At 35.3% G+C, this 18,241-nt stretch overlaps 1 protein-coding gene across 1 annotated transcript in view; it reads right to left on the bottom strand.

The window, feature by feature from the left end:
* Positions 1 to 18,241, bottom strand: part of LOC150085526 (transcription initiation factor TFIID subunit 1-like) — a 700,666-nt gene that overhangs the window by 462,528 nt on the left and 219,897 nt on the right. Inside the window, 2 exon segments of the mRNA XM_090374589.1 lie at positions 483 to 599; positions 8,805 to 8,876. Coding sequence (XP_090230715.1) covers positions 483 to 599; positions 8,805 to 8,876 — 189 coding nt within the window.

Genomic DNA, 18,241 nt, shown 5'->3' with positions numbered 1-18,241 from the left:
CCAGAGATTACTGATTTGAAAAACCTGCACTGTTTTTTTTTTTTTTACCTACAACAGTATTGAGTGTGCAAGAAGTAGCACACTCAATTTGTGCAGTAATAAAGAAGGATATGAACTGACTTTGTGACTGTGTTGTAAGGAACTTATACAACTTCTGTGAGTATCCTCAAATGATACTCACAGAAGTTGTATAAGTACATATACCACCTTTTAAAACAATAATACATTGTTTCCATTCAAAAATACAATTTTTGGAGTACATTTTGAACAAGCATAAATAAGTAAAGATGCACTTCTCCCCAAACAAACAAGATCTCACCAGATTTTTCCGTGACAGTCATTATCAAGGTAACATTGTCGTGTACACCATCAAAAGAAATGTCTTCAACAGGCTACTAATTTGTAAGTTTAAATTTTTAAACTCATTTCAGACCATCAGAATATATAACAGGTTAACAGATATTAATAAAATTAGCAATTACCTGTATAAGGTTTCCTCCAACATTTGGGTTTAAGGCACTATCTTGTGTCATCTTTGGATTGTAATACTCATCATTTGAAATATTAAATGGATCTTTTTCCGCATTTTGATGTGGCACCTAAAATTAATTTCAAGAAAGAAATTTTCACATGTACTTAACTGAAAATAATCTCATTAATTAATGCAAAACTTTCAATGCAACCTAATTTTTCTTATATCATTACCAATAAAACCATTTATTCACTACACAAAGTGACTAATTTCAGCAAATGCTGAAATGTGTTCAAATTTTACTATACAGTAAACCCCCGCTATTCTCAGGGGTTACGTTCCTGAGAAATGTCGCGAATACTGAGTTATGACTCCCATAGTAATAAAGGGATTCCATTCCAAAGTATGAAATATATAAGAGAAACTAGTCTAAAATTTTGTCTATGTATGTATTATATGTACCTTCATAATGACTATGTACATAGGGAGTACATAGTGAAATGCAAGCATATGGTATCGAAATGAAAATAAGAAACAATTTAATATTAAATGTAATATTTATTAGAAATTTCAAACAAATCTTTCAAACCAGCGCTTTTGCTAGCAAAAAAACTTATCCCGCCAGTGCTATCACCAGTTCCGCTAAAGTGTTGATAAAGGAGTTTTGCCTTTTCACGGATGATGAGTGAACTTAACGGAATTTTATTTTGAGTTCGGTCTTCTATCCACAGATTTAAAGCTTTTTCCATTTTTTCTAATTTAACATCACGAGTTACAGAGCAAATTTTTTGAAGCAATTAGCACATTTTCACGGACACTACGGCGGATTTTTTCTTCCGATTTTTTGATTGATCGTACCGTTGACTCATTGATTTTATAATGTTTTGCCACTGAGGAGACACTATTACCATTAGAAATTTTATCTAATAACTCAATTTTATTCGCTAATGTCATCACCTTCTCTGATATTTTCACATTTCTCTTGTTATTCGTAGCCATATTTTTGTAGGGGTTAGAAAGAACTTGTCCACAATAGTCACTTTCTTCCGTTAACACACTCGAAAAAAGTCCGTTTTACACTGCAAAACGGTAGATTTATCATTTTTGTAAGCATATCAATTTATAAATTGATAAATTTATTAAATTTTTAAGCATATAAATTAAAAGCAAACGACGAAACCTTCCATAACAAGCGCATAACATATACTGAACAAGGATTAGCGAGAAACATCCACGCTTGCGATTTTGTCCCCCCCCCACTGAGTGCTGTTTTGATCGGGAAAGATAATTTTAGCCACGCCCATGTTTTTTTATGGCGGAAAATATTCACGGCGCTTTAAAATTCACATTTTTTTAGGTTTCATTTTATATTAAATCGGCGATCGCGAATACGCGAAAGGGCAAATAGCGGGGGTTTACTGTATTTATGATACAATCAAGAGCTAGTACAGTGGAGTGGAGATTTAAAGGCACAAGGGCTACTATGGGGAAACTGCTAGAGCTGGTACCTCTGACACTGAGACATCACATTCACCTGAATTGTATTTTAAAATTAACTTGGCCATTGTGGCATAGGAATATAGTCCTGCACTGATACATTGTATTAGTCCCACACCAGACCTACACTCCAAAAAAAAAAAAAAAAAAAAAAAAAAAAAAAAAGGGAAAAATTTTAAAAAATGTATTAAATTTTTTATAAATCAAAAACAATGTAAAAATCAATCAACAATATTAATATTTTTTGTATATAATACAAATTTTTTTTTTAAATAGTTGAATAAAGAAAATATAATGAAAATATATTCATAACATAATCAATTTTATGCATTTCTGCTATGCAGAAAGAGGACAATCATCAACAGTTTTTCAGGTGAACTGTATTGTTTCTTGGATTACAAATCCAGATACACAAAAATTTCTTCTACAAGATAACTGCTGACAGGAACGAGCCAAAGCTGCAAGTTCAACATTTTCATTGTTTGAACTTTCCACATCAAATAAATCATCTTCCTTCCACCTTTTACTATCTGTTGAACCTTTTAATTCTTATTTGTGTCATATGGCAATGAATTATTTATAAAAACTGACCTGCATTGTGGGCAACCTGTGGGTACCCAATCCAATGCAGGACTCTAGCATGGGAACTGACAGGTGCCTCTGAAAAATAATACTCTCGCATTCTCCTGTAATATGTGATTAAAAATCTGAAATTTTTTTAGCTTCCTAAATTTAATCATTTTTACTGCAATAGGTGCACTTTTTTTTTATTGTTTTTGCAGAGTAATTAAACGTAATAACCTGTCAGGTGCACTACACCAGCTTTTCAACTCTTATTTGCGTGAAGAATAGCATGGGAACTGATAGATGCCAGGATTGTTACAAAGTTTCAAATTATGTTTCTTTAAAGTTGAAAGTTACTTGCCTTTCCACTCCCCATGAGTTAAGTAAAATCTAGTCTAAAATTGTTTTTGAAAGATTGTATTATGTGATTACTTTCACATAATAAAGATGTAAAAACAAAACAATATTCATAACATGAAATACAATATTAAGCGGATGCTGCTCTGTAGGAAGTAAGATATATATGTTTCAAATTTTGCATCTGTAAAGGGTGCTAAATTTTAAATAAATTTTGAAAAATTTGAAAATGAAAGCGAATAACAGTATTTAATATATATTAAGTTAGAGCACATAATAAGCATAAATACATGCCCGTGCAGAGATTTAAATTTCACATGTTTAGCAGTCGTTTCAACTGAAAAATGGACAAGGCTAATAGATTCATGTTTATGTTTTATGCCTAAAATATTTTATACATGAAACACAGAATTAACATTTATCTTTTAATTAAACGTAAAAAAAAGTTACCTAAAAATAAGTATTGATCCATTCAGAAAACATGAAATAACAGTACTGTCCAAGTGAAATTAAAAAACTCCCAAAAGTTTTTTTCTAAAAAAATAAATTGATCTAGGGGATCTGGAAGGCAAGATTGTTTTAAAAATTGTATCCCCACTCCTCCTCTAGCAAGTAGCCTGACCTAATTATATGCTATGCTACCATTTTTCTAAATATTAAAGGTACTATCATGGTCAAGTTAATTCATTTATTTAAAAAAAAAATCTCACCATTATGTTTTTTGCAAATTAGTATATAAAACATTACTCATTATAAACATGAAAAATAGGTAGCAGTTTTCCTTGAAAATGACTACTCAGTTGTTTCAGAGGGTTTTTGCTGCACTGACTACTTTTGGTTACAACAGGCCAGTTCATAAGGCCTTTATCCCGTATTATGCCTGCACTGTGTGTGTGTGTGTGTGTGCTCTCTCTCATAGCCAATTTGCATGTTATGCAGACTTAAAGCAAGAATCTTCAAATAGGCCTCTGGGATTATTCATAATAACTTGGGAATATTCATAATAACTGCACAATCCTACACCAACCATTATTAAAAATAAATAAATAGTGTTGTATTATATTAATAATAATAATGATGTAAATAAATTAAATAAATAGAATGATATAATTCCACCAGATAAAACTGATAAAAAGGTAACTGTCTGTACAATAAAATATGAAATTTTAAACTGCAAAGAATAACGTACAATAAAATACGTACGTTATTTATCATCCTGTGTTTTATAGATAAAACACAGGATGATAAAAGCACTAAAACGCCGTAGCTTTCAGAGGCATCTGCCTCCTTTTTCAACAGTAAGGTTTATCGTACAGAACATCCTTAAATATCAGCAGGCTCATGGTTCTCAGCACATGTTTCTACAGGAGCATGGGCAGTATTTTCCCCATGTGCATTGGAACCGGAAATGGCTCGGGAGCGTGCCAGGCAGAACCGCTCATCCCACCGAAGAATCACCGCCTTGAAGAGGGGATGAATGCGGATTCCCCTGTCTCTATTAATGGTACTGCTCTCAGAGGAACAAGAACAAATCCACAAGCTCTCGAGCCATTTGCGGTCCTAAAATCAATGTGCCTGGTCAACGATAACAGCTTTGTCTGGGGAGATTTGATGGTGCTCCTCCTAAAAATGTTCTGCCACAGCAGACTTCTCATAATCCGCAGTCTTTATCGCGTTCATATGCTCTCTCAGACAATCTTTAAACCGACATTTCGTTTCACCAACATAACATTCCCTACAATCTGGGCACCTGATCTCATACACTACCCCATTTGTACATTCCCTTGGTATGGGGTCCTTGATCTGTGACACAACTGTGTGCAACCTCCGGCCTGGCAGCTGCACACAGCATGTCTGGCAATCGCGTAATACCCGAGCTATATGCTCAGTTAGGCCCAGATAGTAGGGAATATATGCGGTGGTAACTGGTGTAAACGATTCTCTTCATCCGCGCTCCGCTTCTCGGATATATTTATCTATGATCCTCTGGGGGTAGCCGCATTTTCTGAGATCCGCTGTGACACATTTAATTTCTTCTTTTCTATCCTCCGAAGTGCTGCAATGGGACCCAGCCATATTCAACAATGCCCTGATAACACTGTTCTTATGATGGTTGGTTTGTGCCATATTGTAATGTGTATATTGGCCTCAGCACATGGGTTTCCTATATACACTGGTTTTCACACTAGGGCCTTCCCTATGTACCAGCACATCAAGGAAAGGGAGGGTACCCTCCACTTCCACCTCCGAAGTAAACTGAATAAATGGGGAAAAGCAATTAAGGAAACCCAGCACCTCATCCTCTCTTCCCCCTCCGAATAATTGTAAACGTATCGTTTCCATGCGCGCATGGGGAGAACCGACCCATCAAAAAACCTGGCTTCGAGCTCCTCCATAGCTAAATTTGATATGATAGCACTAATAGGGGGAACCCATTGCTGTGCCATGAACCTGCTTGTACATTGTGGTTTGAAACACCATGGTGGTGCTTGAGAGACATAGCTCCACCCCACTACAAATGTCCTCCATGCTTAACGGAGTCCTATTGCTTAGAGTGCCATCCTTCTCCAATGCCATGCATGCACATCGCACCCCATGGTCAATGGGAATGCACGTGAACAAGGATATCACATCGAATTATACCATGGCCTCGCCCTCTTCTATAGCCTGGTCCCTTATGAATTGCACAGTCTCTACTATCCCTGATGGTAAAATCGGAACCTTCTCCAACAATAGGAGAAATCAGTCTGGCTAGGAACCGGGACAAAGCATGTGTAGCACAAGCTTTGTCCAGGTTCCTAGCCAGACTGATTTCTCCTATTGTTGGACGTTCTGATTTTACCATCAGGTATAGTGGAGACTAAAGGAGCATGGACGAAGAGAATCGTTTGCACCAGTTGCTGCTGCATACATTCCCTACTATCCGGGCCCAACTGAGCGTATAGCTCGGGTATTATGCGATTGCCAGACATGCTGTGTGCAGCTGCCTGCCAGTGCGGAGGTTGCATACAGTTGTCACAGATCAAGGACCCCATACCAAGGAATAGTACAAGTAGGATCATGTATGAGATCAGGTGCCCGGATTGTGGGGAATGTTATGTTTGTGAAATGAAACGTCGGTTAAAGGATTGTCTGGAGGAGCATATGAATGCAATAAAGACTGCGGATTAGAAGTCTGCTGTGGCAGAACATTTTTGGGAGAAGCACCATCAAATCTCCCCAGATGAAGCTGTTATCGTTGACCAGGCACATAGAATTTGGGACCGCAAATGGCTCGAGAGCTTGCAGATTTGTTCCTCTGAGAGCAATACCATTATTAGAGACGGAAATCCGCATTCATCCCCTCTTCGAGGCGGTGGTTCTTGGACGGAATGAGTGGTTCTGCCTGGCACGCTCCTGAGCCATTACTGGTTCCAGTGCACATGGGGAGAATACTGCCCATGCTCCTGTAGAAACATGTGCTGAGAACTGCGAGCCTGCTGATATTTAAGGATGTGCCATTCAATAAACCTTACTGTTGAAAAGGAGGTGGATGCCTCTGAAAGCTACGGTGTTTTAGAGCTTTTATCATCCTGTGTTTTTGTTACATTGTTTTATTGTACATTATTCTTTGCAGTTTAAAATTTCATATTTTATTGTACAGACAGTTACATTTTTATCGGTTTTATCCGGTGGAATTATATCATTCTATTTATTTCATTTATTTACATCATTATTATTTTATTATAACACAACACTTTATTTATTTTTAATAATGGTTGGTGTAGGATTGTGCAGTTATTATGAATATTAAATCCAGAATTTTTATAATCTGGATTTTTAATAATCATTATTTATAATAATTGCCTGAATTTAAAATATTACAAATCATTTTTACAAATCAAATTTAAAACTTATTTTCCAATATAAAATTAAAACCTCATTACAATAGCCATGTTTATTTGCTAACCATTCTGAACAAATTCATAAGGAATGACACCCTGAATATCAAAAATGAAACAGCCAATGTTGTTTTCACATTACGACGAACTTGTGCTTTTTTTTTTTTTTTTTGAGTGGAATGAATTTGGTAACTTCCATTAGAATGACTGGAATTTCATTCTGCGATCACAGCCATACAATCATATTTCAACATTGATAATGCAAATGACGAAATTACAATATGTTTCTACGCTTCTTTTCAACTCCTTGCACAGTTCTCAATAGTGAACCCAGTGGTCAAAATGGTCAAAGCATATCAAGGTTGATCTAAGGCGTTCCTTGAGCAGCATGGTACACAGGTAAACAATGTTGTCTGAAGATAATAAGCACTCAAACCTAAGGTGTAATTATATTATAAGTACTTGGTATAATTATATTTTTACAAGTACTTGTGACCAAAGTGACCTTTTGTGTGGTGATATTGCCAAAACAGCTGTCAATGAAGGAGTAGTAAGAAAATACCATGAAACGTCTGACACCATTATGTACCTATTTCCTATTCAGAGAAATAAGCATAATTATACCGATGTAGGTTTGAGTGCTTCATTATCTTCAAACAACATATCAAGGTTTTCAGTCAAACCTGCCTTGCGTGATCCAAAGGAGATTTCCAGTTAATCACCAATTTCATGGATGTCTACTCACTTATCAGAATGAATTCCTTCATGTATTTTATAACAACCATTTCATTGCTGTTTGAAGTTGAAGGTTGATCTGAACACTGGTCATTTTGTACAGATTCTTAGCAAGTTTGGAAACATTTCAGTCACAGATAAATGAGTCTTATATAAATAAGGATTACCATTGCAGTCATTAACATTTGGTGAATTTCATCTCTGTTTTTCGCCCATTCTTCAAACAAAATTTGATGCAAACATGTTATTCTGCTTTTATAGCCATTATGATTGCTACAAAAGCCCAAGGCACATCTGAACTTCAGCACTTGCTGCTTATTTCTGATTAAGTGTAAAAGAGGAGACTGGAAACAGTAATTTGGTTGAATGCTTCTCTACAGTTATTCACCAACTTGTCACTCTGCCTCAACCACTTCTTCTGCAATAAATATTCCTAGAGTTTTTTGATCAGGGCTAATATTTTAATGTCAAATTGGTCTCAAAAAGGTAATATATTACTGAAGAGCATAAGAGCTAAATGTTATGCAGTCAGTCTAACTTGAAAAGTAAACTTGCCAACTAAAAACCTATTCCACAAATTTGCTTGACAATTAAGCAAACTACAGTAGATCTCACTGAGATATATAAGATTCTGAAGGGACTGAGTAAAATGAATGAGATGGATTTCTAAGTGACATGAAATAAGAGCCAGTAAAAGATCCTAATGCAAATATAAAGGATATTAGCAAAAGATTGAATCTCAAAGTTTACCTTAGGCAATTAGATCTCTGAATAAATTACCTATCAAGATAGCCAGGACAGAAAGTTAACAGCAGAATCAGATGGCAGAATGGCAATAATGAGTGATTAAGGAAAGTACACTCCCCTAAGTTTGCTTTATGGCATCATTTGACATTCAAATATTTTTTCTTTTAAGGATGGATATTACAAGTTACAAAATTATATACATCTAGAATATTATTAACTTGGCAATGCTATAAAGGTAAGTAAAAACCACACAGTTCAGTAGCTTTCAGAATGCAACTATTTGTACCATTTGCTATTTTAAATTGCTGAGTAATACCCTGCATCTGATCATCTAAAATGACCTAAAGATTAGCATAGGTTAATGAAGGTTAGACATATGAAGTTAAGGCATAGTTTATGGCTAAAAACATTTAATACAATAAATAATGATCTAGAGAATGTTCAAGAAACTGCTTACCACCCTGTATATAACACATTATGTGTATGTACGCAAATAAACATCATAGATATACATTACATCATTACACCAATATATAATATTTATTACTTACTGGGCTTGGCGATACAGGTTGTGATATAATACCAGCTTTTCCCAAAAGGATGCGAGACTTTCTCATCATATCCTATCATCAAAAAAATTAGAATTAGTCTTAGCTGTATGATTTAAGGAAGCTTTACTACACCAACCAAATAAAAAAAAAAAAAAAAAATTATATTTATATATATATATATATATATATATATATATATATACACACTTAATCACTAATTTTAAGTTTTATACTCTTATAATGAATAAACTTTCAGTTGTAATGTGGTCGTAGTTATGTGGCGCTAATGCTATTATAGGAATAATCAATTAAACATTATACGCACTTTAACAGTATTAGGACATGATTCTATTTAATTTTCGGGTTGCATTTATAATATAATTTTTATTTTTATTTTGGGTGGGAGGCATTAAGACCTAACAGACTGTCTAGCAATTGGTGTGCTAGCAGTTGTCGGTTTGCCTATTGATCTATGTTAAAATTTTAAAATGAATATAAAAGGTTACAGGAAATAGGAATATTATTCAAAAATAAAAAAATAAAGATAGAGAAGGGGGAAAGGGGAAAATTAAGAAAAATTACATTCATTCACATGGCCATCAGTTTTACTAACTTCATTATCATATTTAGTTTTAGGTATCCTAATTATAAAATAACTGAAATGCCTCCCACCCAAAATAAAAATAACACCACAAATTAAATAGAATCATGCCGTAATATATATGAGGATATCAAAGATTTCGTACCCTGACCTAGATAAAGCATCAGTAGGAAGATGGCATTTTTAAGTTGTCTACATATTCAATAACTAACGAGTCAAATTTCATTCCCGTAGGTGATTGTACACCAGAGGTGGAGCCCGGAATCTGAGGAAGGATACTATGGTTAACAAAGTTGAGTATCGAGCAGTGATCAAGTTTCTGCATTTGCAGGACAAGAAAGCTCAGGAAATAGAAAAAGAAATGAAAGCTGTGCATGGGCAGAATTGTCCATCCTATGTAAAAAAGTGGAAATGGGAGTTCCAGTGCGGTCCTACAATTGTTTTTGACGAGCCAAGAGAAGGAAAGCCAACAACATCCACAGACAGTGAGACGGTTGCAAAGGTTGAGCAGCTGGTGCTCAGTGACAGACATGTGATGATTCATTTCATTGCAAATGCAGTGGGAATTAGTTATGGGTCTGCCCACAGCATTTTACATGACCATCTGCACATGTCTAAGGTCTCCACACAATGGGTTCCAAGATTGCTGATGCCTTTGCAGAAGCAATGTCAAATGCAATGTTCTCACCAACTGTTGGATTTGTGTAATGCAGATGTTGAGAATTTATTTGATCGGTTGGTGACAAATGACAAATGCTGGGTGTACCAGTATGATTCGGAGACTAAAGTCATGACTAAAGACAAGCAGTGGAAGCACACCTCCAGAGGAAGTCATCAATGAAGTGGAATCATGGTTTCAGGGAAAGTGCTGACTTCTATGATCAAGGCATTAAACAACTGATCCACAGTTGGGAGAAATGTGTTACTATACATGGAGAGTACATAGAAAAGGATTAAAGTTCCTGTGACGTTTCACCTTTCTAGGGCTATTATTTCTAGGTAAGGGTACAAACTTTTTGATACCCCCTCGTGTGTGTGTGTGTGCGTGCGTGCGTGCGCATTTTGAAAACGAAATGCACTAGGCATAATCCTTATGGGTTTTGATAATTAACTATATAGTATCGGTGTAAATACACCATAGTTAACCCATAAACTTGAGCTACGTATGAAGCATAGAGGGCATCGTTTTAACTGTATCTCATATTGCGGTTGCCTTCACAACGAGATAGCTGCTATTGCATTACTTCAAATAAATAATGCTTCTCTAGTAGAGAAGACTACTGTTATTTATTTGCAGTGGTACCACCAACCAGACGATCGTTTCAAGGCTATTGGGCTTCATCATCAGTGGGTGGGCAGGTACCCAGGTAATACAACAAGCCATCACAGTTGAAGTTATATCCACAATATGAGCGATGCCAAAAGGGTGTGGTAGTAATGTATTTTGAAATAAATAACAGTAGTCTTCTCTACTAGAGAAGCATTATTTATTTGAAGTAATGTAGCTATCTCGTTGTGAAGGCAACCACAATATGATATACAATTAAAACGATGCCCTCTACGCTACATACGTAGCTCAAGTTTATGGGTTAACTATGGTGTATTTACACCGATACTATATATACGGGGTGTCTCAAAAATATTGGTACGAACGTTTAGGGGAGATAGGTAACATCTAAAGGAATGCGAATCGCTTAGGAACCCATAACCGGAAACATTACCGTAAGTTGGTAGACTGCTCTGTTCATCAGTTCGTGAGAGGGAAAATGTCAATGTTTTGTTCACGGATGAGGCTTATTTCACTCGGGAAGGCTTATTCAATCAGCACAATGCTCATGTGTAGGCTCACGACAACCCATACGGTGTGTGCCCCCATGCGGCACAACATCGCTTCGCAATAAATGTGTGGGCAGGTATGGTCGGTGACTGCTTAGTCGGCCCATACCTGTTACCGTCCCGCATGAACTCTGCTAATTATTGGATCTTTCTTGAACAAGTTCTACCAGGGTTACTTGACACTGTTCCAGCAAATGTGAGACGCAACGTTTGGTTTCAACATGACAGGATGCCTGCTCATTATGGAAGGAAGGTGTGTTCGTGACCATTTGAACAGGCATTTTGGGCGTTGATGGATTGGCCGTGGTGAACCCGTTGCCTGGCCCCCACGCTCACCTGATTTATCGAGCCTTGATTTAATTCTGTGGGGGCTCTCAAATCTATCGTGTATGAATCGGCTGTGGAGACTAAAATGGATCTCGTGGCGAGACTCGTCTGCGCTGCTGCTACTGACAAAGAAACTCTAGGTGAGTTCGACCATGTCCGGCAATCCATGCTGCATCGGTGTCACACATGCATCGCGTCTCATGGTGGAACCTTCGAGCATCTGTTGTAACATCATGAAATGTATCCATCTCATACTGCATTGTTAATATCATGTCAAATAAATGTTTACCACTAATTACTGTCTTGTGTCATTTCTGCTTCTTGTGCCTCTGCTACTACTTTCCTGTGACGTTCCGGTTATGGGTTCTTATGCGATTCACATTCCTTTAGATGTTACCTACTTTCCCTAAAGGTTTGTACCAATATTTTTGAGACACCCTGTGTATGTATATATATATATAAAATATATATATATATATATATATTTTTTTTTTTAATTATTCTTTTTATTAATTAAAATAAACTACCTACATGATCTCATAAGTATCCATCCAGTTGATCTTCAAATTTCCCTAAGCTGTCAGCCTCAACCACCCATGGAGGCAACTTATTCCAGTACTTAGCTAGCTCCAAACCTCTTCCCATTTCAACTTTCAAAAAGATTTTACTATAAAAGCCTTCTCTAGAAGAAAGAACCTTCACTGTAGAACACCTACAGTACACACAGCCAATTAAAGAATCTCCTGAATCTGCGTGCTATATCCCAGAATTATTTCTCTTCATTCCTGTGGAGGGACCGATCTTTTGAACTCCTTGACTCTTGTTTCCTGAGTGACAGCTCTGAAAGTTTTATTTATTTATTTATTTTTTTTTTGCTTTTATTATTTTTTATGTATTTGTTCCTTCTAATTTGAGAAGGGACATGTCTTCCTATCTCTTCACAGATAACTCTGCTAGTTCTGCCAAGTTTGGCATGGCTGGCACTGCTAGTCTGGGCTCTAGCAGTGTGAAATAAAAAGTTCTTTTATACATTTATTAATTTAATTCAATTTAATTTATTTTTAGTCTAGCTGTCTTCAGACCAGGTAGTATATACTTGTTCTGGCCAGATTTTGATGGTAAAGCCGCCACCTAATTTATAGGTGACAACTGACAGACTTAAATAGATAACAGACAGTCTTGTGTACATATATACATCCCACCTGTGAGCAAATAGTGCACAGTCCAGGACGAAAAGTACTATCTTGCAATTTCATTTAATTATCAACTAAATTACAGTAATTACCATAAAGGTTACAACAATTCAAAACGAGTAATCAAAATCAGCAAATCCATGGTGCCAAGAAATTTCTTCCATACAAAAGAATTTAGCTATTAGACTAAATATCTAATTATTACTCAAAACACATTTTCTCCTTTTAAATAGTTGATCAGCATAACAAGCTAAGGAAAGAAAGTTCTCATTATTTGCCACTAATTGATACATATTCACAAGGCTATATACCTAAATAATAATTTGCATTTGATTCCTCAAGTCAACATAAAAATTACTCAAAAAGCATATGTTCTATAGTTTCATCAAAGCCACACAGGCACAAAGGAGAGGCTGCTAAACCCAAATCATGTAATTTATGATTAACACTCTCGTGTCCTGTCAGTAAGGATGAGGTGTTGAGTCCAGGACAGGACAGAAGGGGGGGGTTTATGCTTAGTTAAGAAGCACGTAAAATCAAAGTCAGTGCATCCAGTTGACATGGGTGGCCAGTGCAATGTTCAGTCAATCAGTTTGGTGTGACTAAGCAATGGGAAAACAAAAATAAGGGGAGGAGTGTGATATATGTCGAATGACTGCAATGAATATAATGAACAACTCTAGAGAGAAACAGTGGGCCAGTAAATCAGAATCTCTTATAATGGGGAAATTTAACTTTCCAGGTTGAATTTGTGGATTTATTGGATGACTGTTTTCAACAGCAGAATCAGCATATTAGAGGCAAAAAGAGAGAGAGAGAGAGAGAGAGAGAGACAGAGAGAGAGAGAGAGAGCAATACTCTTAATCTGATTACCAGCAGTGATTCTTCATGCGCTAAGAATCTGCAGATAAAAGAACTGCTAGGTGGCAATGATAACAGTGTACTAATGTGGGATTTACATAAAGATTTAACTACCATCAAGGGTAAAGGGAAGGGATTTTGCTTTCGCAAAGTAGACTACATTGGTCTCAGACAGTTTTTAAATGCAATACAGTGGGACCAACTAATGCTGTTACCAACAACAAATTCTAAATGGGAAGAACTCAGAGAAGTAATCATAGAAGTTATTAGGCTTTTCATTCCAACTAAGAAATACTGTTCAATGCTTAGACTTAATTGGATGTCAGATGAACTACTGTACAGAGAAGAAAAATTCATGGGATGCCTATAAATTATCAGGTGATACAGAAGCTTTGGGTTTGCTTTTGGTTTTATTGGCACATTAGCTACTGAGGCTATAATGTGCCAAAACCAGGTCATAAAAATACACAAAATTTCAGTAACCTAGATCAGTGGTTCCCAAACTACTAAGATCTATGGACCCTTTCAAAATTCAAAAAAAAAGTTTGCAGACCCCTATGTATATATATATATATATATATATATATGCATGTATGTTAGATATATATATATTTTACACACATTTCTTTAGCGGGTGACTCCAACGAGACCGTGGTCAGTGAAGCACCAGGTGTTGTGCCGGCAGGAGGAGATGTAAGGCTTCTCAGGCCGTCAACCAACAAAATCCTTACACAAACCTTGGAACATGGAACATCAGAACTCTGCTCCAGACAGAGTTCTAATGCATTAAAAAAGAAATGATATGATACCAACGCAAGATTTTAGGATAACACAAATTCATTCCATGTTCGTGGAATGAATTACCAAAAAACAATGTGTTATTGGGTTCACATTACAATATTTTCGCAATACGATGGTAACAGATTAATATCTTAAAGCAGGGTACACTGTATTGTATAGCTATATTTCGTGGTTTGAAATGTGGTAGTTATGAATGTTTAACATTCATTTTTTGCAATTAATGTTCATATTTTCGATTTTGTTTTGATACTTGAAAAAAAAAAAAAAAAAAAAAAAAAACTCGTAAACCCAGGAACTCGTAAAGCGAAAACTGCCTGTACACGTGGTCACTGTCAGATAAAATCTTACTCAGTGTATAAGGCTCAGCCAGATGATGACTAAGAGCAGTAAAATATAAAGCATGCTCATGTCTATAAGTGGGCACTCAGTTAAAATAGGGTGAATGGTTAAAATGTGCCACAATTCTCACACATAGGACAGTAATTTCCCCTCAGCAAAAATGCATGCATAAGATGATTGTGTCCTATGGGGAGGCGAGCCAGAACAACTACTTCTCTTCGGTTGCACAGATTAGATTGCCAGTGTCAGATCTGATACAGCTTGTTTGTAACCTGCCCATGCCAAGATTGCTGCAGTTAGGAGAGTAGTGTAAGGTTTATCACCTGCCTGTAGTCTGTATGGGAGAGAAGTGTTGTGCAGTCCCAGTGATCTGGACACAGCATAGCCAGTTCATTCCCAATGTGGCTTGGAATCCAACAGAAACAAATGCTCAGACAGAGAATATAAAGTCTACTGGTCAGGAATGGATGAGGATTATACCTCATCCCCAACAAAGCTTGCAGTATACTTAGGGTGCTCACACGTAGAACGCAGGTGACTGCTTACTTGGAACCAGTGCAACTTCTCACTGGGGTAGGTCTTACGGGCGCTAATGTATTTGGAAACGGTAATCACTTTAGCTCTAGGGTAAACTGCTACCGTAATATTTCTGATTATCTCTTCCTGCAATTCAGCGGGTGTCCCGTAATTTTCAGGTGAAAACTTATCAAAAGATAAATAATTAGGAGAAAAGAGAGAGAGCGGGTTGTTTACTAATGCCCATTGCGGGACATTCGATTAAATATTCGTTGGAATGAGCACTGAAATAATTGAAAGAGGAAGGGAATAATGTTTCTGCAGGGGAAGAATTAAAAATTTATCGAAGGAAAAAATAATAATAATAAAGTTGCGAGGTGTTCAGAAGTTACTACATATGAATACGTGTTATGTATTGATGACAGTTGAGGAGAACGAAAAAAAAAACTGGAAAGATGAGAGGAGGTAGCATAGCTACAAATCGAATAATGAAGCATAACAACCAAAGAAAAAAAATAATATTTTAAACGTAAGATAGAATTATATTCATAAGTATATTGTCCGACACCAAGCAATCCTGGAGTCTCTTCCAGTGTGAAACACCAGAATTGAACAGGAAAAAAAGAAAAAAAAAAAAAAAGAAAAAAAAAAAAAAGAAAAAAAAAAGAAAAAAAAAAAGAAAAAAAAAAAGAAAAAAAAAGACAAAATCGTTTTTCTTGCAATCATTCTTTTTTAAGCCTTATCTCCGAAAGGATAGAGGGTTACGAGATCTAGATAGAATTAAAAAACTAGGGCACTTAGTTTTAAAAACGATAACATTTTAAAATGATATAATTATTATTAAAAAATTACGATACATACTTATCCTTACTGCTAATCATTTTCAGTAAGTTCAGATTACAAAGTAAGTAATTATAAAATGTTTTTCAGTCCATTTTGAAATTATATACACGAAAAAGTTATTAACAAAATACTATTCACAGAATTGGTCTCCATGTTATTTATAATGTTGCTCCATTAATGAAAATACATGCTCTACGTTCCATTTTGGGCAAAATATATATATATATATATATATATAAACTTAAGTGAGAATAATGATAAAAAATAATAAAAATGCCAGCAGCATGGCAAGACAGGAGAGCGAAAATTGTGAAATTATACATAACGATCAAACCAACAGGGAGGGAAGAGAATAAAATTATTGCAGCAGAAACTCTCGAAGATAATTTAGAAGTCTAAATACAAAGATAATAAAATATAATCAATTAAATTTTGAATAGGCAATTAAATGAAATTTAACGGCGCCCCCTGATGGGCACACAAGGTCCAAATTTATGTGAAATATCACGGGCAGAGATGTGAACAACTTTCTATACAATAAAATAAAATAAAAACAGAAATAGACTGACCATTATGCCCCATCTCTTTGTCAGTGGTGTGTGGCTTTGCATTTGAGTGCTTGTATCTGTCCTATTTTTAATTTTCGCTGCATCAGGACCACCGCTATTCAAGTCCTCTGCATTGGCGGTTCGATCTGGGGATCGGATGGTGGACTGATCTTTCGATCGATTCGCCTTTGCGGCGATTTGGCTAGTGATCGAAATGCAGCGATTGAATGACCATTATTGGCCTTGTGGTCCTCTGTTCAGATGGGGCATAATGGTCAGTCTATTTCTGTTTTTATTTTGTTTTATTTTATTTTATTGTAGTTGTTCACATCTCTGCCCGTGATATTTCGCATAAATTTGGACCTGGTGTCCGTCAGAGGGGGCGCCGTTAAATTTCATTTAATTGGCTATTCAAAATTTAATTGATTATATTTTATTATCTTTGTATTTAGACTTCTAAATTATCTTCGAGAGTTTCTGCTATAATAATTTTATTCTCTTCCCTCCCTGTCGGTTTGATCATTATAATTTCACAATTTTCGCTCTTCTGTCTTGTCATGCCGCTGGTATTTTTATTTATTTTTTATCATTATTCTCATTTAAGTTTATATCTCAAGCATCATGTAGAGGAAAATGCTTTTTGCTGCCTCTGATGTATGCTTTATCCCTTTTTTATGTAAGATTCGGTTTTCAATTATTTCAAACATATATATATATATATATATATATAAGATGTAATATAAAATTATATATTATATATAATTATGGTCATCTATATATATATAGATGACCAGGCAAAAGGATGTTAGTTGACATTGATTTGATGTTTATTTAATGTTTGTTTGAAATATATATAATATTAACTTCATTTATTACTATTATTATTATTACCATTACATGTACAGACCCCCAGGAAGAAGTTAGACTGCACATGCTAACTGGTTTTCCTGTTCCCTATACACCTAAATACCTATATATAGATAATAAATAAATACCTGAAACTAGATTAAATCGACCAAATCGAAGCAATTTGTTCAATTAACCTATATATATATATATATATATATATATATAGATTGAAATGAAATGTATATTTAAAAGCTCGGAACATATCTGGGAACTCTTGCATTGATTAAAGTATCCAGACCACTTTCTATGCAATTATCATATTTCTTCTCGCCCAATTATCATCTTTTTCTCAGAAAAATTCCTTAAAATTCATGATTTGGTCAAATAATGTAATATCATCGATTGTCAATTATACAAATGATGATACAGTCCAAACAAATATTTATAAAAAAAACAAAACAACGTAATACAAATATTAACACGGTTATATAATTCTGTGCCTCATACCACATATATATATATATATATATATGTGGTATGTGGTTGGAGAATGGTTACATCAATTTTCAAACGATGAGGTACTTGCAGTACGTTAACTTATATAATTTGGACATATATATATATATATATATATATATTTAATATAAAATAGATTTCATATATATATATATATCAAAGTATTAAAGATATTTTACTGGATTTATACGTTATCGTTATTTAAAT

This window comes from Mastigoproctus giganteus, chromosome 5 (assembly GCF_048544385.1).
Source record: "Mastigoproctus giganteus isolate SK-2022 chromosome 5, ASM4854438v1, whole genome shotgun sequence".
NCBI lineage: Eukaryota > Metazoa > Arthropoda > Arachnida > Uropygi > Thelyphonidae > Mastigoproctus > Mastigoproctus giganteus.
The sequence above is the reverse complement of the archived record's forward strand: the minus strand, read 5'-3'. Positions and strand labels throughout refer to the sequence as shown.